Source organism: Melospiza georgiana, chromosome 14 (genome assembly GCF_028018845.1).
Source record: "Melospiza georgiana isolate bMelGeo1 chromosome 14, bMelGeo1.pri, whole genome shotgun sequence".
Lineage (NCBI taxonomy): Eukaryota > Metazoa > Chordata > Aves > Passeriformes > Passerellidae > Melospiza > Melospiza georgiana.
This window is the reverse complement of record NC_080443.1, coordinates 15,364,633-15,390,617: the sequence shown is the minus strand read 5'-3', so window position 1 is coordinate 15,390,617 and position 25,985 is coordinate 15,364,633. Positions and strand designations below refer to the sequence as shown.

Genomic DNA, 25,985 nt, shown 5'->3' with positions numbered 1-25,985 from the left:
AGTAAATTCCCAGAATATGCAGAAGAATTACACATACAGAGTGTATACTTAAAGGCAGCAACAGTGCAATATATTTTTAGACACCCTGGGCAAGATTTTCAGACAATAAAGATATTATATTCATGCTATGCTGTTAAACTGAACCAGTCCAGTTTCACAAGTTATGAAACCGACCTGCTGAACTGTGTAACAATTATGCTCAATGATACCTTGTTACTTTCACCTAGTGATTCCTTCCTGAAAGAGCTTTTGAAATCAAAGGAAATATACAAGCAATTGACCTAAGAAAGACAAACACCTAGAGAGAAATTGCAGTGTTCACAAAGCGTGGATAAACCAAAGCGTTCTGTGCAGCGTTTTTAAGAGTAGAACTTGGGAGGACAAGGCACCGGTGAGATTGAACCATACTTTTTGTGGAAGGGAATAACTCTTGTGGCTTTAAACAGGAGATCCCAAGATCAGCGCGGCTATAGAAACCACGCAAGAGGAGAGAGTGTATAAACACATATTCTACTGAGTTAGCTCATCCTGCGGCACACTCCCTCTGTAACCCGGGAGGATGGGATGGAATCCTGTCCAGCAGCACGGGCAGAAGGAGCACAATGCAATTTTTCATCTCTTGCCCCAGGTGCACTGAAGAGCTGCGGAGCAGCACGCACAGCCTTTAACTTCCACCGCACCTGTTTCTCCTCTGCTCCCACAAGGAAGCAAACTGACCAATCTGCAATACTGGGTGAGCCTTAACCAGCACGCACGAAGATCGCCCCGGAGCCCCGAGACGCCCTGGAACAGCTCCGGGCCGGCTCCCGGCCGCTCCGGCATCGCTCCCCGGCGGGTCCCGGGGCTCCGGCATCGGTCCCAGGCGGGTCCCGCGGCTCCGCACCGCTCCGGCCACTCGGAGCGCCTCCGCAGGGGCGGCTGTGCCTGTCAGAGCCTTCGGAGCCCGTCCCGCACAGCTAGCCCAGCGCTCCCGCAGCCGGGCGGGCACCGCACACACGGACCTCGCACCCCGCTCCAGCCCCGCGGTCCATCCGTGAGGGGCGGCTCCTGCCCCGCACTGAGGGGCGGCTCCGCGGACGCTGCCGCGGGGCGGTCAGAGCGCTCCCGGCGCGCTCGCCCCGCTCCCGCCCTTACTTGGCGTAGTAAACCCAGCCGTCCTTGGTGGTGCGCTCCTCCCAGCCCGGCGGCAGCTCCTCCTCGCTGTCCGTGTCCTCCAGCCCCGCGTACTTGAGCGCGGCCATGGGCTCGGCGCGGCCCCGCTCCGCCGGCGCGCCCCGCTTCCGCCCGGCCCCGCGGCACCACGGGAGCTGTAGTTCCCGCCGCATCGCCCGGGGCGGCGGAGACACCGCGGTCGCCGACACCACACGGGGCCCCGGTTGAGCTCGGAACAGGGGTGGCAGGGTTTAGGCTGCTCTGGTGGACCCTAGTGAGGCACATCTGGAGTGCTTCGTCCAGCTCTGGGATCTCCAGTACAAGGGAGATGAGGAGTTAGCGGAGAGGGTCGGATGATGAGGGGTCTGGAGCGCCTCATGTGAGGAGGCACTGCGGGAGCTGGGCGTGTTTGGTCTGGAGAAAAGAACACTGCGAGGGGATCCCATTAATGCATGGAAATATCTCAAAGGTGCCCAGGGGATGGTGCAAGGCTCTTTGCTGCCGTGCCCAGCAGTGGGACGAGGAGCAATGGCCATAAACTAAAACACAAGTTCCAGCTCAAGATGAGGAAGAGCTATTTTACGTGGAGGGTGGCAGAGCCCTGGAATAGCTGCCCAGGGAGGTGGACATTCAAAACACACCTGAACATGTTCCTGTGCCACCTGCTCCAGGTGGCTGTGCCTTGGAAGGGGGATTGGACTGGATGATCTCCCAAGATGCCTTCCCATCTGAGCAGTTTTGTGATTTTCAGGGTATCAGGTGCTTCCAGCCCTCTGTTTTCACAGCAGTGAATACAGTGAGGCCCTGGGAAACAATGGGAAATGGTCTTGAAGGGCAAAAGTTCTTTTTCCCGTTAGCTGTCCTCACCTCATCTTGGAGATGAGACTCTTCCTCGTTAGTGAGGGATCCTTGCTGAGGAAGGCCTGGCTGGAGAGAAGAACAAATGCCCACCTGGGACCCTGCAAGTGGCTTCACCTGCTCAGAGGCACAGACACAGTCACCTTACCAAGCCTGGCTCACTGGTGACACAGCAAAGTCGGCTGCAAAGGCTGAGGCATTCAGTGAGTTGGCAGAAAGCTGCAGTAACTCTGTGCTGGCAGCTGAAGCTCTCTCCCCTGTGCAGCTGTGACAGATGGAGAGGGAATGGCTGCCACCATTGCTCAGCTGCTTCTGATTCCCGGACCTGTGCGCTGTCATATTTCTGTCTGTTTACATGACCAAACTCAGCAGCCAGTGGTTGTAACAGCATTGTTGTCCTTTAGAGGGATGCTTTAAACAAAAACCAAGGCAAAGGCGGCGCTGGGCAGAGGCTGTGAGCACTTCAGCCCGCACCAGGTGGCAGTGCAGCCTCACAGATGCACCGCAGGCTCTAAATCGAATTTTCATGCACTATTTGAGACACTGACCTATATCGTTCCCTCACTCCCCACTAATGGCATCCGTATCCGGTCATAAAAAACAGCCTGAATTTTTTTCTGCCCTGCTGCTCCCATTGCTTTGCAGGTTTCCCCGAGGGATTACACGTACTAAATGATCTCCTCCTGCTAGAAATAAAAACTCGTGCATCATCAGCAGCCTGTTCTCATGCGAGTATTACTGGCAGCATTAAAAAAAGCTGTGACTATCCTTTTTTTGGGTAAACATTTGGGAAGGAAAGCTTCCAAGAAGAGGTAACTGAATGTGAGATGGACCAGGTCCCAAGAAAATAGATTATTTAATCTGAAGTACAGAAAAAGAGTTTTAATTTAGCAGTAGTACTGTAGGCTATGGAGTTGTTAGTTTTCTTCCTCTTGCAGTCTGTCAGTATTCAGCATCCAGCACTCCATGAATTGCATTCAGTGGGAATGTGGAAATAATTTGTCTGACATCCTATCCCAGCCATCTGTACAGCATAAAGTCTGCATCATGCCCTGGATGGATACAGCAGCATTTCTGCATTTCAGTGATAAGGGTGGGGTGTGTGCAGTGCACCCCATCCCCTCAGGTGAGGCTCACCCTGACCAGCAGAACCAAACCAGCTCAGAAAGGCTCCTGGGCTGCCTGCCCACCCCTGAGCTCAGCCTTGGCCCTCTGCATTCCCCCCACATGTCCAGGCTTGCTCTGCCCACCCCAGGCAGCCATGAGTGTGGACTACACAGCCACAGTGTCTCCATCTTTGGCTCTGGGCCCTCTGCACGGACTGGGACCAGTTTGGAGTGACCCAGCACGAGGCAGACACTGACACACTCAAGCAGGGACAAGGATGTAGGGAGGGGGTCCTTCCCTGGTAGGACTTCATGCACTTGGAAAGGCCTATGGCCTGGGACACTCAGAACTTGATGGGGAGACAAACAGGGAGTGGACAGGAAAGCTGAGTCTCTCAAGGACCCTGCTCATCCCCAGAGTTGTGCAGCCACGGATCTTTTCTTCCCCACTGGACACCCCTTGGATCCAACATCACTGGGTTACAATTGGCAGCTTTCCAGCCTCCATCCACTCTTTACACACAGGGCAGCCTCTCTATGGCTACCCCCAAAGCCAAAGCACCCCACACCTTTCCCCCATGTGGGCACCACTAGTGGGGTTGGTGGCCCAGGTGTGTCCCCCTTGTCCTCTGTGACTGCCAGGTCTCTGCAGGCAGGCCCCAGCTGGGCTCAGACCCGTTTCCCTGCAGCATGTTGTAAAGAGCACAGCAGGTTCTTAACATCTTTATTAGTTAGTTGGTTTATTTCCAACACAGTAACTCCTCTCTACAGCAACAGGTTAGTTAGATCCGGTTTACATATTGCTGTCTCACGAGTGCTGCGGCCTCCATGCCGCTGTGACAAAACCAGGCTGCACTCAGACAGGAAAATGTGTTAAATTCCGCTGTGACTGAGGAAAAAAAGGAAAACCAACAAAAATCAAAAGAACAAACCACCAGGGAAAACCAAACCAACCAACCAACAAAACCAAGGTGAGGAACTGAAGGCGAGCACGGCCACACCACCTCCAGGGAAACCACACGGCACTGCTTGGACAAGAATGCGAGGAGGAGTGAACCCAAAAAGGTCAGGGATTGGGCAAACCCTTATATATATATTATGTATAGGTATTTATATATATATATCATCTGGAAGGACACGCTGAGAAAACAAGAGATCGCAGCGGTATCTACCGTAAAAAGGAGCTACGTAGCTTTCAGAGTCACACCAAGAAGGAAGCACACAGCAGAACAAAGTGGGGGACAAAGGGGCACACTGGTGTTTTGGGGTGGCCTTTCACCAGGGGAGGGTTTGGGTGGGGCACGGGTCTCAGGGCCAAAAGCCCTCATACACCCGCTGGGAGCCCCAGGAGCTCTGTGCCCTTCACTGGGGAGCAGGGATGGGGTCTGAGGGTGCAATGCTTTTGTGGGGCTGGCTGGGACCTGCTCCAGTGGGCTGGTTCTGCTCACCCAGGAGGTGGCACCTGGTGGGTTCCCTGCTCAGGTCCCCCATGGACACCCTACAGAGACCTGAGCACCCATCAGCAGAGGCAGGGCCATCCTTACCTGTGCCAGGAGGGGCTGGGCACGGCTGCTCGGGCAGCAGAGGCTGGGCGGCCATCACTGGGTTATGCAATGACAGGGGTCCCTGTGCTGAGTGGGAGAGGCAAGAGCCACCTGGAGCTGGTGGCCAGAGGGGGCCCCACGGCCTGGGGGGAGCCAAGCCCTTGAGAGACGCCCTGCTTGGTGTGCAGGCAAAGTGCTGGAGGTGGGGGGTGGATCTGGGGAGCCTCAGTGGGTCTGGGCAGCTGTGTGGGCAAAGCCAGACCAAGGAGTGCCCCCCACATCCCATGGGTCACCCCACAGTGTCAGCACCTTGTGGTGAGGCACCCGGCGGGGCAGGGGGTGCTGAGGGCTCCCCAGCACGGCGGGGGGAGTGTCTCATCTTATTGCTAATGGCTCCTCGGTGATGACACCCACAGGTTGTGGCAAAACTTGAGGTGGGATTTGCTGTGTGACATCCCCTGAAACAGTGGCCTCTGGACCCTGGCAGGCTCAGCCCAAGAGCTGGGAGGGGAACTGACAGTGTGGCAGGGGCCAAGCCAGCCAATTCCCCCCTCCCCAGTGCATTTCTGGTGGCAGATGGTAATTGTCCTTCTTGCAACAAGGGACCAAGGAAGTGCCACCACCGGTGGCAGGGGGACAGTCATGCCACCCTTCTGCTCTTATAGCTTCTGGAGTAGGGCTGACCTCTCTTCAGTTGCCCCAGGGCAGCCCTCAGGATACATGACCAGGGCGAAGGGACAGTATGGGATGTGATTTCTCACAAGGCGCAGCCAGCTCTGGGGTAGCAAGTTCTGGGTGTGCTGGGGGATCCCGTGCTAGCTCTCCCTAGAGAGGGCCACCAGGGAGAAATGAAAACTGCATCCCTAGGTACAGACCAGTGACCTCCCAGTAACGCTGCTCCCTCTTCCTGTATTCCTTTTGGTCAGCCATCAGCTGAACTTGGGAGACCAACCTACCTCCTGTGTCCTCTCCACGTGCTGTCCCATCCCATCATAACATCCTGTCCCCATCTCACCACCCTGACCCTGCTACCCCATCCTGGCCCTGCCCCCCTGCCACCCACCCTCCCAAGCCGGGGCCAGGCCGGTGCTGGGGAGGGTGAGGACCAGTGCAGAACCATGTGTGACTGCTGGACGAAGCCCCTCTCCTTCTCCTGTACCAGACAAGGGGGTGGGGCCAACGGCAAAGAAGACAAATTGACCCCGAAGAAGCGAGGGCCCTGGTGGAGGATGTCCACGGGGCGGGTGGGTGCTGGCGGGATGCTGACGGATGGGAGATGGCTCTGAAGGAGACGTCGGCGGCAGGCGCGGGCCTCAGCACGAAACCTCCATGGTGTGGTTGATCTGCCCCATGGCCTCGGTGCTCTCCGAGTGGGTGCAGGCGCGCGGGCGGGTGCCATCCACGGAGCTGGCGCTGGTGAGGGAGGCCGTGCGGGAGCGCGCCAGGCGGGTCATGCTGGCAGATGGCACTGCACGGGCACACAGAGACGGCCAGGGTGCTCAGATCCCTCTGAAAACCTGAGCCAACACTGCCACCAGCCCTGCTCCCCAATGCGACTGAGCCTGGGCACAAGCTTGCAGCAAGCGGTGCTGTGACAACATGAGCAGCTCCAGGTGAGGGACAGCAGGGCAGGGCTGCTCTGGGCAGGCTGAACACCAGGCTCACTCCTGGGCATGCAACCTCTGGGCATCAGGCAGTGGGAACCCCTGACTACCATGCTCCAGGAAAAGAGTGAGCCGGGATCAGAGCTCCCCTGGCTGCCCAGGGTGTGCAGGGAAGGCAGCACCATCCCTCAGCCAGGATGGCCCACCTGGAAGAGGGTACAGTGGGCACACTGCCGAGACTGTGCCTGCATGGAGGTGGAATTGTCAGAATGCCATTTCTCAGCCCCCAGCCCTGGCTTAGAGTGCCATCTCAGGCAAAGCAGAGCGAGGCAGTGGGCATCTGGCAGGAAAGGGCCAGTCCTGCATCCAGGCTGCTCCCAGAGGTGCCCAGGCAGCTGGAGGGCACAGGCCAGGCAGGCACCATGCAGCAGCGGGCACTGAGCGGTACCTGTGCCTCCACTCAGCCTCCGATCCTTCAGGTGGGTGACTGGCAGGGGCAGGAGAAGGGCAGGGAGGGCAGAGAGAGAGTGTCAGCCCTGTCAGCCTCTCCTCTGGGCCAGGAGCCCCTGCCCAGCCCACGTGTGCCTGCACACGGAGCTGTCCCTGTGCACGCACACTGCACACACACACACACACAGACTGCACACACACACACGGACACACAGACACCCACACATGTGGACTTTTGCAAGCATGCACACACGGGTCAACATGTACACACACAGGTCAACATGTACACACACAGGTCAACATGTGCACACAAACACACACACAGACTTCTGCACATCAGCTCTGCTTGTCTGTTGCACACACACAGCCCCTGCTCGTGCATGCCCACACACATGTATGTGCACACCAACACAGGGAGCCTGACACACACACATGTGCACACCAGAGCCCTCGTACACACATCTGTGCACATAGAGCCTGTACACCCCAGTCCCCTGTGGACACACGGACAGACAGACCTGCAGCAGGTCAGCACACACACATGGGCACACACAGACCCACAGCAGCCCCAGCACTCACTGTAGCCCATGCCTTGCAGGAAGTACTTGAAGGCTTCGGTCAGCTTGCCTGGCTGTAGGGAGAGAGCAGAGTGAGCTGAGCTGAGGCAGCACTGAGGCTGAGATCCCCTCTCAGCCCTGAGCAGCCCCACTGTGAGACCCTTATACCCTCATCAGCCCATCCCCAGCTGGGCAAGGACAGCACCAGTGCATGTCTCAGGGCCCAGTATGCCCAGGTAACTGGGGAAATTGTGAGGGCTCACCTGTGTGACCTGGGGCAGCCCACCAGAGTCAGCCATCTGCAAAGAGAAGGTCCTGCTTAGTTTGGGAGGGTGCCTGTACTGCCCACCATCCCCCCGGACCCACTGGCAGGGTGCCACTGCTGGGGTCACCCTGCTCTGCCCATACACCCCCAGCTCCAAGGGCCATGATGGACCTGGAATGGAGAGATGGGGACACCCTGCAGCCCTGGTGCAGAAGGGAATCGGGCACTTCATAGGCAGCAGGAACCTCCCTACTGCCTGTTGCCACCAGCCTACCTTCAGGAATGTGGTGTTGGTGGGATCCAGCTTGGAGTTGCACTCCACCTGCAGGCAAGAGAGATGATATTAGCACCCTAGGAAGCCAGGAGCCACGAAGTAGTCCTCTGGCCCACAGCATTCCAGCTGACAAATGCCACCCCAGCCAGGAGCAGACAGGGCACTAGGTGAGCCCTGCACCTGCAGGACCTCCATCCCTGCCATGGGACAAAGGGTACTTTCCTCCCATGAGCCTGGGCAAGGGTGGGGACTGAACGGGAGGTGAGGGGGACTGGTGAGTCACTCTGTGTCACATGGGTGTGTACAAGCACACAAGTGTGCCAGCAGCTGTGTGGGTGCATGTGGCAGAGCAGGGAGTGCCCGTGTGCCAACACAGCCAAGCATGCACAGTGTGAGCACATCTGGGCATATGGAGAAGGGGAAGTTTTCCAGGTCTGGCAACGACACAGAGCTGTGTGTGCAGAGGTTCCCACACGAGCAGGCAGGTCTGCACACGAGCAGGCACACTCCCAGCCCCAGGAGCTGCCATGCGTGTGAGCAGGCAGTGAACATGTGCGTGCCCGTGCGTGGGCATCGCCCGCCTGGCGCCCTGCAGCACTCACCACCCCCTCCTCAGCAGGCGCATTGTCTCCGACCACCAGCATCACGGGGCAGCTGGAAGTGACAGGAGAAGGGGCCTGGTCAGGGTTTGGTCTGAGTGAATTCCCCTGCCCAGAGACCCCTCCATGACTTGCTGGTGTGACTCTTACCGCAGCGTCTTGGCATTGGGCACGGTCCCAGGCCGGTTGATGTCCAGGTCCCTGCGGCTGATGGAGGAGAAAGGCCAGTGTGAGCTCATGGGCAGGTGCCACCACTGATGCCACAGCACAAGAATCAGGCCACTGCCAGCCCCAAGAAGCCACACACAGCCCTACTGTCTCAGCACCTTGTGCATGGAGGATGCCCTAGCCATCTCTGCCACAAGATGAAGCACCCAGCAGAGTGGCAGGGCTCCCAAGCCCCTGCATGCATGGGACAGCATCTCTGCCCCCTTTCCCAGACCTGTGCCAGCACCCAGTGCAGGGGGAGACATGGATATGTGTATCCATGATGGTGGGCTCTGGGACATGGCAAGGCTTTGGCTCAGGCACCACCACTCCCATATGCCCAGCCAGCAGTGGCAGACAGGTTTGCACTGCTGCCTGCATGCACTGGAGGGTGATGACAGCACCCAACAGGGGTCTGGGCACTCACAGTGACCTCAGAGCCACCCACCAGCACTGCAGCCCTCACCCTAGCACAGACAGGCACCCAGCCCTGCAGTGGGGCTGCCTGGAGCACTCACCCATTGTACATGTTGAGGAAGAGCTGGAGGTTGAACTGGTTCACCACGCTGCCGATCTGCTGCCGGTAACTCTGCACCAGCTCCGTGTTGTTCATCAGCTCCTCCTGTGCCAGCAGGGGATGGAGGTCAGGGCAGGTGCTGGGGACACACCCTGCTCCCCAAGTCCTGCCCATGCCAGCCAGCACGGATGAGAAGGGGATGCTGGGCAGTGCAGCTGGGCACAGTGGAGCTGCAGGCAGCACACCCAGGCAGGACATGGGCACAGGTCACAAACTCATCAAGGTTAAGCCTCAGACCAGGCAGGGCTTGACTAACCCCAACCCTGTACACGGGACAGGCCCAGTGGCACTGTGGCACTGGCAGGGCACAGCCCAGGTGACTCAGCTGGGATGCTGGGCCAGGGGCTGGTGGCAGAGGCCTGGAGGATACACAGCCCTTACCTGGCTGAACAGATGGGACAGGACAATGTCTGGCAGCGTGCTGGTGAGGCCAGAGAGCTGCAGAGGGAGCACAGGGAGTTACTGCACTGCCATGGCTGCCTCCTGCCCCAGGAAGCTGCCAGGACTGGCAGGAGGGGTCGGGGCCTGCCCACCTTGGCAGCTGCCCAGTCAATCCAGCCTTTGCCGTTGGGGTCGATGTTCATCAGGACCAGCCCTTCGACCAGGTCAGGGAAGATGAGCTGCAGAGAGCAAGAGGGGAGAGGCTCAGAGGGGAGGGGAGATGTGCCCTGGGCAGCCCCCCACCAAAGCCACTGCACAGGCACTGCATGGAGCTGATGTGACCCTGTCCTGGGAGCAACAGGAGACCACCCAGCCACTGTGGCCTTGGCACTGCTGTCCTGGGTGCCCCAACTCCCCAGGAGCCTCTGCAGCAACAGAGACTGCCTGGAGGTATCAGCCCCTGCTCTTCCCCATGCTCACCGCAAACTTGGCCAGCACGTAGGCTCCTGCCCCAACACCGATCCCGATCACATACTTGAACCTGGAAATATGGAGAGGTGTACATGAGGGACAGCAGGCTCCAACGCGTTCCCTGGGACACCCCTCCACCCACAGCAAGAAGACTTGCAGGATGCCAGCCCCAAATCCTTGTTTTCTGTCCATGTCCCTGCCAGGACCCTCAGCCAGCAGCTGTGGAAGAGAGGCTGACTCACCCGAAATGCTGCACCACGCTGGGTAACATGGCAGCCAGCTGGTCCATGGATGGATACTGGTACCTGTGGCACAGGGAGGCACAGGATGGTGGTTATGGAACCTGTTCAGAGCACAGTGTCTGGGACAGGGCAACTGGGCTGCCTGAAATGGGCAGGGAAATGCCACCCACCTGCAAACCACCCACCCTGGGCCAGTCATCTGCCACAGGCTTTGGCTCAGTTTGGAAAGACCCACAGGCAGAGCACAACTGCCAGGCAGCAACAACCCAAGGGGCAGGGAGGTGACACCCCAGCAGGCACAGTGAGCCCCTGCAGCTGGCACCTACCCCTGAGGGAACTGTGAGGCTCCTGCCTGCTGTCCTGGTGCATCCACGTGGCACACCACAAAGTGCTTCGTGATCTCCTGCATGTCCTCGTAGTTGAAGAAGGTGTTGAAACAAAGCTTGTCTGTCAAAGGGCAGGTGGGTGTCAGAGACCAAACACCCCAACTCTGGGGCCTGGTGGGCCAGGGGAGCATGGACAGCAGCTGCCCACCCTCCCACTACCCTTCACCCAGGAGGTGACATGCCACCAAAACCATCCCATCCCATCCCTTCCCTCCAGGCTCCTTGTCCTCCCAGCAGGGACCACAGTTGCTGTTAGCAAGGGCTGCATCCCTACAGGTGTCAGGAGGCATGGGGATGGACAGACACAGCCAGAATGAGAAGTTTGTGGTGACCTCATTCTCAGAAGGATGGGACTGAGGGCTGCAGAGCCCAGGACTGCAAGACCACCCAGTGGGCAGCAGGATTAGCAGCCTGGGGCATTAGCCCTGTCCAAAATCCCCAGAAAAGGCTCAAGCAAACACAGGATTTGAGGAACAGCTGCAAATCTCCCTGCTTGGAAAGAGTCAAAGAAACATCCTCAGCTGTGGAAAAGACCCCAGCATTGCAGTGGGATACAGACACTGCCAGGGCTTGGAGGGGTCCTGTCCTGTTCTGTCCCATGGCATCAGTGCTGGACATGCCTCCCAACACGTGGGGTGAGGCAGGTTGTGAGGCTCCTTGCAGCCAGCGTGACGTGTATCTGAGCAGCCAGAGCTGCTGCAATGGTGACACAGCTCATGTGGCATGTCAGTGACTCAGCCTCAGCCGCCAGCAGAGCGGGAGATGCCTCTCCCCACTCGCAGGGAATTGAGCATCCTGGATCAGCTGGAGAGCACAGCCAGGACAGGGCTCTGGGTGCAGGTCTAGGGCTGCAGGCTGACACAAAGTGCAGCATCTCCACATCAGAGCCCCAGCTCGGGGTCCCTCCTTCCCTGCTATTCCCAGTCTCTCTTGTCCCCCATTCTGCTCTGCTGCCAGCTGGGTCCATGCTCTGAATACCAACACGCCGGAGATGGCAGTGAGAACCAGCCCAGCATCCCCCATGTCCCATCCCTGCTGCTGTGGCCACCATCCCCCATGTCCCATCCCTGCTGCTGTGCTGTGGACAGGCAGGCAGGCAGCACTGGGGTGGCCAAGCCCTCCTGGCTGTGCCTGGCTTTGTGTCCAGCTGAGCGCCCAAACTCCCCTGGTGTTTCAGATACCCCGTGCAGCCATGGGTGGGGGCAAAGGAGCTGAGCCAGGGGCGATGTCCTGGCAGCCCTGGGGCCCTGCCCTGCCTGCCCTGCAGCCCAGCTGGGAGCAGCACTCACGGTTGAGGCCCACATCGTGGTAGGTCAGGATGGCCGGGCGGTTCCCCTTGGGAGAGCCCCGGATCACCACGTGCAGCAGCCCGTAGGGGGTCTCAATGTCGTGTTCCTGGGGAAGAGGAGACAAGGGGTGAGGCCCACCTGCCCTAAGCAATTCTTCCATCCTCCCCTGTCATCACACCCTTCCCTGCTGCTTCCTCAAATGGCTGGGTCCCGTGGGAAGACACGGGAAAGAGGAGCAGCTGTCCCAGGAAAAAAAAACCAGCTCTGGGTATTCCAGAGAGGGTAGAAAGCAGGACAAATCATGGGGAAGGGAAGGGAAGGGAAGGGAAGGGAAGGGAAGGGAAGGGAAGGGAAGGGAAGGGAAGGGAAGGGAAGGGAAGGGAAGGGAAGGGAAGGGAAGGGAAGGGAAGGGAAGGGAAGGGAAGGGAAGGGAAGGGAAGGGAAGGGAAGGGAAGGGAAGGGAAGGGAAGGGAAGGGAAGGGAAGGGAAGGGAAGGGAAGGGAAGGGAAGGGAAGGGAAGGGAAGGGAAGGGAAGGGAAGGGAAGGGAAGGGAAGGGAAGGGAAGGGAAGGGAAGGGAAGGGATCACAGGATGTAAGATTGGACATGCGTATCATGGGATGGGATCACAGGATGGTATCAAGGGATGGATCCAAGAGAGCTTGAGAGAGAAGGATAACAGGATAGGACCACAGGACAGAAAGGAGATCTTCAAGGGCTTGAGACCAAGAAAATTTTGGCAACAAGGGAGGGGCTCGCAGCATGGCCCAGTTGGGTGCAGTTTCAATGTGTCTGGGACAAACAGGCAGAGGTCAGACCTTGGACAGCACTCCAGGAAATGCTGTAACTGATCCCAAAATTACAGCTAAAGTAACTTTAAAACCTGAAATAGCAGTGCCCCCACACAGAGACAAAAACTACCCTGTGCCTCAGTTTCCCTGTCTAGGAGGGTTCCTTTCCTTCCACATCCTGGCCCTTGCTGCCAGCCAGCACAGGAAACTGAGCACAGGTGCTCCCCAAGGACAAGGGACCAGAGGTCCCCTCCAGATGCCCACCAGCCAGTCCAGCAGCAGTGACCCCGGGGCTGGGATTGCTGGGTGCAGGAGCAGCATGTGCTGAGCAGGGCAGGGCAGGGCAGGGATGGTGGCAGGGTGCCCAAGCATCACAGCCCTCACTGCTGGCACTGGCAGCCCCATGGCTGGGCTGGTGGGAGGGGAGCAGGTACGTGGATGCTCACGCGGGTTACACGCCACCAAGGACTCTGAAGGACACGGGCCTGGGTGGGAGGAACAGCCTGGGGACAGGGTCTCCTCACTGCAGTGCCTCCCCTCACTGAGACCTGCTGTCCCTGGGGGAACACGGGGGCCAAAAGCAGATCCAGGGCTCTGTGGAGACATCTCTTCTCATCCAAGGGCACCCTGACCCCATCCCTCATCCACAGCTGTCCCTCCACCCTCTGCAGCTGCATCAGGCAGAAGTGCACAGGCAATGACATCCCTCTGCAACAACACATTGGGACACTGAGGCAGAGCAAGGGCCTGGCCCAAGGTCACAGAGCAGGAGACATCCGTGTGGTCTGGTCCTGGGCACAGGGCTGCCTCCTTGCCAGCACCATCCCCGTGGTCCCCATCACATGCCCAACAGCTCAGCTTTCAATCCTACCCCAAAATCACCTGCCCACGGTAGCAGATCCAGCCTCAGCACTGCTCCCTCCTGCCCCCCACCCTCCAGCAAGCCAGGCACATCCTGCCCGTGGTGCAGCCTCTGCAGCACCGCTGGCTACCACAGCCCTGCCCTTTGCCGCAGGGATGCTCGCTGGGGGAAGAGCCTCGGCATGCAGGGGATGCACGCAGCAAGGAGAGAGGGGCACAGACAGCCCGCAGCAAGGAGAGACAGGAACAGACAACCCACAGCCCCAGCAAGGAGGGACATGGGGGTCTCAGCACCCACAGGTGTCTGAGCCCACCCATGTCCAGGCTACCGCTGCAGTGCTCCCACCTCTCTCACCCCCTCTGCACCAGCCTGTTGCCATCGGGTGTTGCCATCACCGCAGAGGCCAGAAAACAACTGAGGGCTTGTTTCAAAACAGGCAGAGACCCTGTCCCTCTGCAGCTCAGGGGGTGGGCAAGGGGCAGTGTGCCCCCATCAGCACACAGCCCCAGCACGGGCACAGCCGCTCACCCTCAGCCTGGGCACAGCACCTCTGCCCGCCTCGGGGAGGACACGCTCAAGGACAATGCGTCCCCAAAACCTGCAGCACATCAGGGATGCGGCAGCAGGGCTGGGGGAAGGAAGGGCTCCCCAGCCGTGGGTCCTCCCTGCCCCATTGCCTGCCTGACCTACTCCGAGCCCTGGCGGCTGCAAAGGCCCAGCCTGGGCAAGCAGCAGAGACGCTGGGGCAAAACACCTGCGGAGGGAGGGAGAGAGGGAGGGCAGCGAGCAGGGGAACGCGGTACCTACCCCATCCCAGCACTCCGGCATGGTGAGGAGCTGGGCGGACGAGGATGCTCGGGTGGGCCAAGCTGGAGGTGCGGGTGTGGGGCACGGGAACGCAGCGCCAGGGCTCAGCGCAGCTCTGCGCTGGCTCAGCCCCTCGCCTGCATTTATAGCGGAGCCCCAGCCCTGCGCTGAGCCCTCCCTCGCCCTTCCCCCTCGGCAGGCTTGGCCTCCATTGCGGGCGAGCGCCGCGATGGAGCCAGCGCTCAGCCATTGGCTGCCGCGGGAATTATTCATGCTCCAATTGGCCCCAAATACCCTTGTTTATGAAGAAAAAACGCCTGGCACCGTGCGGTACCTTCTCCATCTTCCCTCTTTGGGCAGACGGAGGCAGGCGGGGTGTCTGGACTGGCATTCCCGCGGAGCAGCCCTGGCACGGCCGGGGCAGTGCCCGCTGTGCCCCTGCACACACCTGGCTGCGGCCACACAGAGCTCGCAGCCATGGCCAGGGCCCTGCAGCCGAGCCCGGGCAGGGCAGCACACACACAGCCACAGATGGACACGGGCACATGCTAAAAAACAGGAGAGGGACACAGAATGCGCGCTGTGCCACGTGCCCGTGACCACGCGTGTGCATGCACAGGAACACGTACCAACACAGACACACATGGGCCACGCAAAACCCTGCCTGCCAGGGGAAAAACTGGGAAACTTAATACCATACCCACACCAAAGCACGGACACCGCACTGGGAGGAGTGGCACAGCCCCCAGGGCAGGCCCTGTGTGTGTCAGTACCTGTTCTGTGCGTGTCGTGCACACCAGGAGCACACCTGCTGCATCAGCATGGATGCCATGGCCAGCACTAGTGCTGGTGGATGCACAGCAAGCTGCACACCTGCAGAGCCTTGGACAGGTGTGCACAGAGGGGCACACGCATGTCCATGCCTGTGTCACCTCACCCAGCAGCACACCCACACAGCTGTGGGATGATGGCACACAGGGGATGTGCAGGGTTTCTCCCTGACCTGGGCATCACCAGTGGCAGGCAAATAAAGCAGGAGGAGGGACAATCCAGCAGTTCCAAGGGGTTGGATCGTGGCCCTGGACTGACACATGCTGTGTGCATGCACACATGTGTGAGTATTCCCATGTGCACATGTGTGCAGCAGATGATTTCTTCCCTGATTCCAACGAGGCCTTTCACCACCACCATCACCAAAACCCCCCAGCAGTCTGTGGGTGCCCTTCCCCTGCACCCTGCCTGCCCCTGCCCAGTCCAGCACCACTGCCCAGCTTGGCATGACCAGCACAAAGCTGGGCAATCGTGGATGGAGAAGGAGTCCCACAGTCCCTTCACTGCCTTTCAGGAACCCACTGAAAGCCATGTGCCACAAACAAGGCAGGGCTGCACAGGCAGAAGGTCTGGATGTGGGAGAAAGGACAGGCAGGCAGAGGGATGACATTCCCACTGCCTCCACCAGGCTTCACTCTGACTGCTCTGTCCCGTGGGGAGCTCAGACCCAGGCCTGGAAAGAGGCATCTCTGCAAGTGAAGGACTGAGTGTGATGGGGAATTCCAGCTCCCAGGTGGTTCCTGGCACTCCAGGTACCATTTCTGGTTTCCCCAGCCCTGCTGCCTGTAGAGACCACGAGAGACACAGTCCCCAGAAAAAAACAAGAGATGCAAAGGGACAAGAAAAGACAGAAAGTGATTAACAGAAGACAGAAGGGGTAGAAGAGCCAAGGTAAATACAAAAGGGCTTCAGGGAGATGGCAGGGCTGAGCAAGGCTGACTTTGCTGGAGCAGCATCAAATGGGATCACCACTGCCTTGGCTACTAGCCCACGTGCCAGGTGGGTGGCCCAGACCTCCTGCAGGATCCAGGGTCCCAGGGCACCTTCCCACAGCTCTCCTGCACCTTGGCTTTGTCTCAAGGGCTTTACTTTGGCTGGTGGCACAAGTCAATGACTGGCTCTAGGGAGGAGCAGATGGACAGTGAAGAGTTGAGCTGGGGGCTGGATTGGATTATCCCAAGGAGGTGAGCCTAGAAAATTGGGTAAGATTTCCCCAAGGAATGGCAGGCAGGCCCCAGCCTTTGCACTGCACCAACTTGCAAATGTCAGAGTGGAGAAAAGGAGGTGGTTGCCCTGGCATAGCCCAGGAAACTCAGCCCATCCCTGCCCAGAGGCTCTTGGAGGGAAACCAAAAGGTCAAAGGGTCTGGCTGGCTTGGGAAAAGCTGCCTTGGTTGTTGCCCAATTACTTTTCTAGGTCCTGAAGTGCATCCCTGTGGCATTTGCTGTCCAGAACTGCTCCACTTGGGCACCACCAGGGACACAGTTCAGTGCCACCATGGGCCAACCCCTGAAATACACAACATTTGTCCTGGGAGGGTCATTGCTCTTTAATATCCCCTGTGTGCCAACCAAGCCCTGCCCTAGGACAGCTGAGCCAGAGCCACACTGGTGCCTCTGGTGCTACTGAGAGCTCTGGGCAGCCTGGCACTGCCAACTCCCTCCCTCCTCACCTCCCTCTCCTTTCTCTCTCTCTCTCTGGTGACACCAGGAGGCTTGGTGTCCCCTCCAGTGGCCAACAGAAGCCCTGAGCAAGCAGAGAAAGGAGCAGCCCAGCCCTGCACACCCTGCTGCTCCCAGCCCCAGCACCTCACCAGCTTTGGAGCTGCCGGGGAGGGCACCATTTTAATTATTTTGTGCCTTTTGAGAGGTCCATCAGGTTTGTCCCACTCTGTGAAGCACAGCAGGCAGCACCCAGCACCCTGCCAAGGCCGTGCTCCTTTACCAGCTGCACCCTCCCACCTGCATGGCAGTGGGCCAGCCCCAAAATTCTGGCCCTGCTAAATCAGGGACCTGTGCTCCGCTGCCCTTGTCCCAGGATGAATGAATTCCACATTTATTTTGTCCTTACAAATGCTGTTGTTTCAGTGCTGTACCTGCAAGGGCTCAGCCATCACCACCCAATCCCACCGTCCCCATGGTCCCACTCTGGCAAAGTGGCAGCACACAGCCTGAAGTTGTGACAATCACTGGTGTCCCTTGGCAGGGGAACACTTTGGGAAGGGGACAGGCAGCACTACCCACCACCCTCCCTCCCCAGGGAGCCTGGTGCAGGATGGGCCTTGGCAGGGGTGTGAGAGGGATGCAGACCAACGTGGGAGCCAGGCACGAGCTGAGCTCCCATGAGTGCTGGAGCTGCATCATGGGGCTCCTCTGGAGAGCAGGAATGGAGGTACAAGATGGGCAGTGCCAGCCAAGGGAGCAGAGGGGCCCTGCTCTCCAAGAGAGGTGGGTGGTATAGGGGGCAATGCCCCAGCCCTCCAAAAGAGAAAGAGGCTTTCAAACACCCTTATGTAAGCAGGGAGCTGGCATTGCCTGGGAAACCATCGCCATGGCAATGGTAGAGGGGCTGGAAAAGCAGCTCGGCCTTCCTGAGAAGAAATTGCCTGTTTTAAAGGTTTTGTCCCCAGCCCATGGCCGAGCGCCCACCAGCCACATCTGAGCGCCAGCACAGAGATGCCTGGCAGCATCCCCCTGTCCCCTGCTGACAAGGACCATGATGGATGAGCAACCTCATGCACAGACCAGGCACTGCCTCCCATGGAAAAAGGGACAGCAACACCCCTGAGTCCACTAAGTGCCCCCCAGCCTTCCCCAGGCACAGGCTGCTGTTCCAGGTGAAACCCGGGGGTGGGCAGCACCTCCCATGGCTGCTCCTACCTTCCAGTCTGTGTCCACGGTGGAGAGGAAGACATCCGAGTTCTCCTGGGATGAGAAGGAGCCATTAGGAACAGACACCCCTCACTTCTGCAGCGCCCTCCCACCCAGCTCACAAAACCCCTGACACCATGGGCACCCCTCCTGGGGCTGCAGGGGGCACAGTGCCCACATGTGTGCACACACACACGCTTCCACAACAGCTGCACACACGTGCATGTGTCACCTGAGTGTGATGTATCATGATGTGCAGCCTGTGCACACACATCCATCATCCCTCCAGACCTCACCCGTGCTCATCACCATGAGCACTCGCACACTGAGGAGCACCAAGGTGCACCCAAAACCAGCACCCACACACAGTGTGCCACCCCAACACCAGCACACCACCCCTCCAGCCCTCCCAAGCTCCCTGTCCCCACATGCAGGAGCCAGAGCCAGCGTGCTCCCCACACTCACCAGCTCAGCGTCCTGTCCCCGCAGCAGCGGCTTCTCCTCGGTGAAGCGCAGCTCGTGCAGCCCTGCCATGGTCATCTCCTGCAGCAGCAGCCCTGCAGGGCAAGGCACAGGTCAGGGCAGGTCCTTTCCTTGCTCCTCTTTGCCCCAGCCCCCAGAGATTCACAGGGCTGCCTCCCAAAGGGGACCCAAATCAGCTCCACTGCACCCATCTGCTGTGGGCACTTGGTGCTTCAGTTGTCCAGGGGCTGCAGTGAGCCCCTCTGCACAGAGCAGGCAGTGCCTAGATGGGCTCAGCTCCCAGCTCCTACCCAGCTCCAGTTCTCCCACTTAAGGACAAACCCATCTCCAGGGCGTGATCTTGGGCAAACTGAGGGGCCAGCCTCATCTGTCCATGCTGGTCACCTCAATAAGCACCCAACCCAGAGCAAGAGCATCCAAATTTCCATCCCAGCTTTCAGCATTAGTCAAAGATAGAAAATCCAAATTTTTGGCCAGTTTTAGGCTGCAGATAGGTATGGATGGGACAGAGGGAGATCTCCCTGCACAGGCAGAATGAGGGGTGAAGTTTCTCAGCCATGCTGGGAGGCAGCCATGCTCTTCTGTTCCAAGCAGAAAGAGAACAGAGAGACAGCCTGAAGTTTGTACAGCAATGATGGAAGAAATCCAAATGTGAAGCCTTTGCTCCCAAAGTCTTCTCCTTGCCTGTGAATCAGGTGCTGGCTCGTTGGTACCTCAGCCCCATGACCTGGGGGGACAGACCTCTCCATGGAGCCCTGCCCAGCAGCACTGTGAGACTGGGTGCTGCTGACATCAACCAACACTGGCATCTCCAAAAACACCCCCTGGCACAAGCTCAGCTCAGAGAGCAAAAGAGAGCAAGGAGATCAGCAGCTGCCTGCACACAGAAGGTGAAAGACATGGGGACACAGGGAGCAGTCCAGGCTCCCCTGTGTTTGAATGGGATGGGTACCTGGCAAATCCCAGTGACGGGGGATTATCTGCACTCAGACCTCAGGTGTTGCCTTTGCAGCCTCTGTTTTCACCCTTTCCACAAGACCAAGCCTTCAGAAAAGCTGTTGCTTCTCCAAATGAGCCAGCACTGATCCCACACCCTCCCAGCTGTCTCCCCCTGTGCAATCTCCCTGGACATAACGGGGATGCTCTGGGCTGTACAGCAGCAGACACAGACCCACTCCATCCACACAGCCTCAGCCAAGCCTGCTCCACACTTTGTCCACCTCCAAACACAGGCAAGCCCAGGCTGACAATGTGGGAAGCCCAAGGAATGCCACAAATACTGCAAAGCCACCAGGAATACAGGAGCTGGCCATAAACTGCCCTCCAAAGTCGGGTTTTGCTCCTCTGATCAGGTTTTCTATTCAAAACTCAAGCAGGCTGTGCCACCTGCCTGCTCCCTGCAGACACGGCACTTTGCCTTGCTCCTTGGGAGCCATCCAACAATCCAGGACTGTTGGGAGGGAGAAACACCACTGCAAAGCCTCTCGAGATTCCCAGGGCACCCAGCACCAGGAGTCTCCGTGCCACCCCCTGCCCAGAGGGTCCCACCAGGCCGGGGGATGTTGAGAGGTGCCCTCAGCCCCAAGGAGAGGCACAAGTGAGGGGCACACTGCTCCAGGCTGGGCTGTGCTGCTGGGGAGATGGCTCTGTGGCACAGGGACAGCCCTGGCCCACAGCCCACCAGCACAGCCAAGCCAGCACAGCCTGCAGAGCCACCAACAGAGCAACCCCACAACCTCAGGAGGAAAAACAGGAGAAAAATCAGCCTCACCAATAGCTGGGTCTGGAGGAGAGCAGGAGAGTCCCACGCTGAGCACACCAACCCACCGTGTGGCCACGGCCCCGGGGTGGCTGGGAACAGCACTTAGTGTATGGTGAATGCCTTTATTAATTACAGCCTGCAGCTAGTATGGGAGGGAGGGAGGGCGGCTGAGCCATGAGGAAAGGCCCCGTGACCTTGTTTGTGTGGTGGGGGCAAAGCTGGCTCAGGGGGGACGTGGCAGAGCCCTGCTCCAACAGCAGGGGTGGACAGTCTCCCAAAGTGGGAGTTTGGGAATAGAGCAGGGATCAGTAAGTCAGGGATCAGGGTCACAGCCATGCTGCCACCTTCCCTGGGTGCTCTGCATCCCATGGCACCCCACAGGAACCCCTGTCCCTCCTCAGCAGTGTAGCTGTGGGGCTGTGGGCAGTCTCACTCAGCCCCACTGGGTCACCATTGCTGTGGAGGGCTGGTGAGGAAGCCACAGCTCCAGGTCTCCCAGCCAAAACTCCAAACTTGGCTCCCATCTTCTGCCAGGGTAATGTGCCCAGTAACGAGCCCCTTTCCTTGCAGCTCACCCCAATACCCTCCAACCAGCACCCATCCCCTGGGTACCCCCCAAACATACCCATCTCTGCTCCCACTCTGCCTTCCCAGTGTGATGCACAGCCAGGACACGTCTCTTCCCTAACTCCCAATCAGTTCCAAACCCAGCAGGACAGAAATGCTCTGTCTGGGACTGGTGCTCTGCCCCACCAGGGGCCTGGCACTGTGTACATAGATGGGACAGGAACAGCCACATTGGCTTCCCTTCCCCAGGGATCTGCACTGCTGGCTAACTGCAGGAGAACCAGCTTGTAGCACTATTATTATTATTATATCATGATCACGACAAGGCTGTGAGCTCCATTTCACACTTGGGAGCGTGTTTGGTCACAGGGCAAGGATCCCTCAGATGCTCCTCAGTGTCACGGGAGTCCCCACACTGAGTACCTGCGAGCTGCCCTGGCACGGATGTGGTGCCCACAGGATGTTGGCACAGACACCTCGGGCTGACTGAGCAGCGACAAACAGGCAGACAAATCAGGAGAAGTGAGGGCTGGCCCCTGCCAGGCAGTGAAGCCAAGGCAGCCTTCAGTGAGGCTGGCAGAGGGAGGAAGGGAACTTGCAGCTCAGTCTGGTGTGCCCCCAGCACTGCCCCCCGAGCGGGAGGGATGGGGGAGCACGATGGGGTGAAGGAAAACCCCAGTGTGACACAGCCTGGCCACATCCCGCTCCACCGGTGCAGGAGGAACAGCCACGGCTGTCTCTGAACCCGTGGGGGACGCAGGACCCCAGCAGCCCCCACAAACCCCTCAAGTGCGGTCCAGCTGAGGGTGCGGGAGCGGGCAGCGGCACCACGGGAGCCGCCAGGCCGGGCCGGGGCACACGGTGCCACCGATGAGGGCTGAGCAGCGCAGGGTCCGGGGCACACGGTGCCACTGCTGAGGGGCTGAGCAGCGCAGGGTCCGGGGCACACGGTGCCACTGCTGAGAGGCTGAGCAGCGCAGGGTCCGGGGCACACGGTGCCACTGCTGAGGGGCTGAGCAACGCAGGGTCCGGGGCACACGGTGCCACCGGTGAGGGCTGAGCAGCGCAGGGTCCGGGGCACACGGTGCCACCGGTGAGGGCTGAGCAGCGCAGGGTCCGGGGCACACGGTGACACCGATGAGGGCTGAGCAGCGCAGGGTCCGGGGGTGGCGGGGGCAGCCGGGGCTTTGGGGGGGCTCAGGCTGTCTCGCAGTGGCTGTTGCTAAGAGCAGCCTCCTCCCCAGCCCGGCGCATTGTCGGGGCAGCGGGGAGACTCCCAGGGGAGGCTGGCTGAGGAGCCGGGAGGCACCGCAGGGATGCTCCAGCTATCCCCCAGCCCCCCCCCCACCCCCGGCTGTCTGCTCGCCGCCCCCTTTGCCTGGAGCTGCCGGCTCCGTTCCCGTTCCCCAGCACCCCCGGGCTGGGCTTTCCCCGCTGCAGCAAGGCATCGCCTCCCGGAGCCCGGGCAGGACCCGAGCCCGGCCCCCGCGCCCCGGGAGCAAAGGCAGGGTGCGGGTGTGGGGCAGCTCCATCGCCTCGGGGGGCTCAGGGGCTGACGGCTCTCGCCATCCCCGGCCCCACCGCCCCTCCGGGTTCCACAGCCCCGCTCCGGCGCCGCGGCCGGGCCGTACCTGTCAGGAGCTCGATCTTGTGCCGGAGCACCTTCATGCCGGGGCGGGCGGGGCGGGCTGCGAGCGGCGGCGGCGGCCCCGGCGCGGGGTCGAGCGGTGCCGGTGCCGGTGTTGGTGTCGGTGCCGGAGCCGGTGCGAGGTGCGCGGGGCGGCGCAGGGGCTGGGCTGGGCACGGCCCCGCCGGCCGGATCCTCCTCCCCTCGCCGGGGCCGGAGGGGAGGGACGGGGCCGCGATCGGGAACGGGGGCACCGGGAGAACAACGGGGCTGAGGGAGGGAGGCGGGAGCGAACGGGAGATGGAGACTGCGGGGGCTTCGCGGAGCGCTGGGGGTGCGGGGGCTGCACGGGGGATGGAGGCTACCGAGGACGCACATCACCCTCCAGGGAACCATTTCGGTCCCAGGTGGGACTGTGATGGCCAATAGGTCCAACAGGTCCCTGTGGTCGTGGAGTCCCAGAAGCAGGGACAGCGGGAGCCCTCGGGAGCCCCAGGTATGGCACAAGGGGTCTGGGTCTCCCTGAGAGCAGGGGAAGGTGATAATCAAGGTGCTGGGGAGGATCAGGGGCAAGAGGGGACCTGTGCACAACAGTGATATCTGGAAGACAGCCTTTGGTGGCCACGGGATGTAAGGAGCCCTGGAGAGTGGGGACGTGAAGGACAAAGGGCTTGGGAGTATCCAGGAACAAAACCACGGATGACAGGGGACCTGAGAGTCCTCTGGGGCATGGGAATGCAGGTTCCCCTGGGCAGAGGATGGGCCTGATCAAGGTTGCCAGGTGGTTCCAGGATAAGAAGGACCTGTGCAATGGTCCCCACAGCAGGGCCATAATGGTCTGGGGTGTGAGGGAATGGAGACATGACAGTGAGGAAGGATCACCCAGGGTGGAGGCTGTGATTGGGGTCATGATGACCCCATGCACACTGATGCTGGAGGTGTAGGGTGGCAGCTGCTTGGGGCAGAGCAGGAAGTTGTGAACCACTTGAATTCTCCTGAATTGGGACAACTGGGACATTGAGAACACAGGGCCTTGGCCTGCCCCAGAGCAAGGGTTGAATCCTGCTTGTGTCCACACTAAACAAGCCCATCCTGCCACTGTTCTGTCCTCTGTACTTCTTTGATATCACTTTAACTGGTTTTTTTTTCCCCACAGCTAGGGATCTAACAACCTCCACTGCCATGCTGCCTGAGGCAACTGCACAGGACATACCATCCAAAACTGACCTTTATCAAAAAATGGGGAGCTCCTGAGGACCCCATCACCTCCTCTCAGTGGGCTTGGTTCCTCAGCACCTGGGTTGAATCAGGTATCTCAGAGCCCTCAGCCAGCCACAGTGGCCAAGAGACCCCTCTGCTTCAGGGCACCTTTGCCTGCGGGGCTGGGGGTGCCTTGAGAGCAGCCACAGACAGTGCTCCTACAAACAGCTGCTGAGGGGCTGGAGAAATGTCTGCTCATACTGACATTCATCCCTGGTACATCAATTTTAACAGCTTGTCCCAGGCTTTTTGGATGGCAACCAGGTTTCAGCTGATTTCAACCTCTCCCGCTGAGTCACCACGAGTTCTGCATCCAGGCTGCATTCATTTGCCTTTTCACCTCAAAGAGAGGAAAAGCCCATGATGTCAGGGAGCTCAGGGACTCTTAAATCCCTCAAGTAGGAGCCAGCCCCTCACCCAGCCCTTCAATGGGACCAGATCTTCCCTACTTTCAGTGCTGCTTTTCCCCCCTCTTCTGTGGGTCCAGCAGCCAAGGGGTTTTCTGTGAACTGGTCAGGGATGAGACAGTGTTGGCTCTGATCTTCCTGGCATTGCATACATTTAAACCTCATCCTTCTCCTTCAGTTGCCAGGGGTTTCTATGGGAATAAATTCTTTTCATGCTTGGGATTTATCTTTTCCGCAGCAGTCACACCTTCAAGGGGCAGAGGGGGCCAGAACTGCTGAACCCATGGAACTGGCAAGAGGGAAGTGGCAGAGCTAGAGGCCCTGGGACCTTTCATTTTACCTGTCTCTGAAAAGACTCCATGAAAAAGGCAGGGACCATAAAACTCCAACACAAATGCTCCAGCATGACCCTGCTCCTCCCCAAAGTTCCTGTTGTGATGGTGCCATCTCGACCTGGCAGAGGTGAGCTGGGACCCCAACCCTGCTGCAGGCAGCTCTGCACCCCTTGGCCACCCTTCCCACGGTGTCACCCAGTGCTGGCAGTGCCACCAGGACCCCTCCTGAGGTGTGCAGCTGGTGGTGGACAGAGCGGCCATCAGCAGAGAGGGACCTAGAGGTGACCAGCTGGGAAGCAGAGGCCTGAATCCAAGCCCCGAGGCACAGGGCAGGGTTTGACACCCATCCACAGCTCCAGGCTGAGGCTGTGCTGCACACAGGGCTGGTCGGGGGCAGGAGGAGAAGCAGCCTGGGGCAGATGTGCTGGCTGTGCAGGGCCAGCAGGATCAATGTGCTGTATTGAAGGGCTCCATGGGCATCGGGTACCACCCCAGGCACAGGCAGGCCAGTGACGACGTGCAGAGGAGTCACAGCTAAATTTAGCCTCACTTGTGCGTGAGTGTGATGTGTTTATTCTTGCCCTTAAATAAAAACATTGTTGGGAGCCAGTGGCTGCTGGTTCTGCTTTGCTCAGCCCTGGACCTTGGATGGGTTGTTTCAGCCAAGCTATTCAAAAGAGGTAGAATCGAGAATAAGCAGTTGGTGAGACATATCCCAAAGACCTATTTTCAAAAACGCTCAGGAGCCATTTCCCAGGATCCAGCAGTGCACACAAAGCAGTGGGAGTGTGAGTTCAGTGGCTATGGGGATGTGCTGGTGCTGAGGGAGAGGTGTGTTCCATGTGCTCCATGGGCATGGGATGACATGCTGGAGCCCTGACCATAGTGAGGGGTGTCTTGGGCAGGCTGGTGATGGGCCCCATCCTGCGTCCCACCTTGGCTGGACATCCCACCCCCAGGGCAGGCACAATCTGCTCCAGCCTCACATCCCCAGGGCAGCAAAAGGCACACACCTTGCTGGCTCCAAAACAATCAGAACCAGAATGACAGCAGGGCAATTAGATCTTGGGTGCCCCAAAAGAGACACCTCAAACCTTGCCCAGAGGTCCCAGATTGGTGCCAGGATGGCTTGGTGTCCCCAGAACTGCTGGGCTTCACAGGGCAGGGCTGCACTGTGGGCTGAGGACAGGGACAGGGACAGGCAGGAGCCAGCCCTGCTGCTCCACATCCTGACACCACACATTCCACTGAAGCTGCCTGGGAAGGTAAAATCCTGCAGGGAGCTCAGCATCCTCTCCCTGCAGCACAGCCCCCAAGCCCAGGACGGAGCAGAGGCTGTGACCTGGCCCAGGGCAGAGCTGGGCTGTGCCCTGTGTGCCCCACAAAGCATGTGCTGGGGCTGGCCAGCTGCCCGTCCCCCCCG

General features: G+C 59.4%; 2 protein-coding genes across 5 annotated transcripts in view; both read right to left on the bottom strand.

The window, feature by feature from the left end:
• WWOX (WW domain containing oxidoreductase) overlaps positions 1-1,256 on the bottom strand; it is a 473,269-nt gene extending 472,013 nt beyond the window's left edge. The window contains exon 1 of the mRNA XM_058034427.1: positions 1,135-1,256. Within this exon, the coding sequence (XP_057890410.1) occupies positions 1,135-1,241 (107 nt within the window). The 5' untranslated portion in view covers positions 1,242-1,256. The remainder of the gene's footprint in view (positions 1-1,134) is intronic.
• Positions 1,257-3,823: 2,567 nt separating this feature from the next.
• On the bottom strand, positions 3,824-22,647 carry NDRG4 (NDRG family member 4). Of its 4 annotated transcripts, XM_058034352.1 has the most exons (17): positions 22,565-22,647; positions 18,587-18,678; positions 18,131-18,175; positions 11,963-12,068; positions 10,614-10,734; positions 10,288-10,350; positions 10,055-10,115; positions 9,727-9,813; positions 9,575-9,631; positions 9,135-9,238; positions 8,560-8,616; positions 8,413-8,464; positions 7,811-7,858; positions 7,535-7,570; positions 7,294-7,345; positions 6,713-6,751; positions 3,824-6,128 (listed from the first exon to the last, which is right to left on the bottom strand). In XM_058034352.1, exons 1-17 carry the CDS (start codon positions 22,599-22,601, stop codon positions 5,974-5,976), a joined length of 1,212 nt encoding a protein of 403 aa, XP_057890335.1. In that variant the 5' UTR covers positions 22,602-22,647; the 3' UTR covers positions 3,824-5,973. The 4 variants fall into 4 exon arrangements, with proteins under 4 accessions (XP_057890335.1, XP_057890333.1, XP_057890337.1 ...); XM_058034350.1 differs by lacking the exon at positions 6,713-6,751 and having other exon boundaries at positions 22,565-22,645; XM_058034354.1 differs by lacking the exons at positions 18,131-18,175; positions 18,587-18,678; positions 22,565-22,647 and adding an exon at positions 14,421-14,549.
• Positions 22,648-25,985: the final 3,338 nt, after the last annotated feature.

What these genes read in the sequence shown, in the direction of transcription:
- NDRG4 (XM_058034352.1), bottom strand. Translation starts at nt 22,601, where the DNA reads ATGAAGGTGCTCCGGCACAAGATCGAGCTCCTGACAG. An exon ending in TTGACTGGGCAGCTGCCAAG is followed by an intron (nt 9,632 to 9,726) that starts GTGGGCAGGCCC and finishes CTCCCTCTGCAG; the next exon opens with CTCTCTGGCCTCACCAGCAC. An exon ending in TGTCCCATCTGTTCAGCCAG is followed by an intron (nt 9,239 to 9,574) that starts GTAAGGGCTGTG and finishes CTGCTGGCACAG; the next exon opens with GAGGAGCTGATGAACAACAC.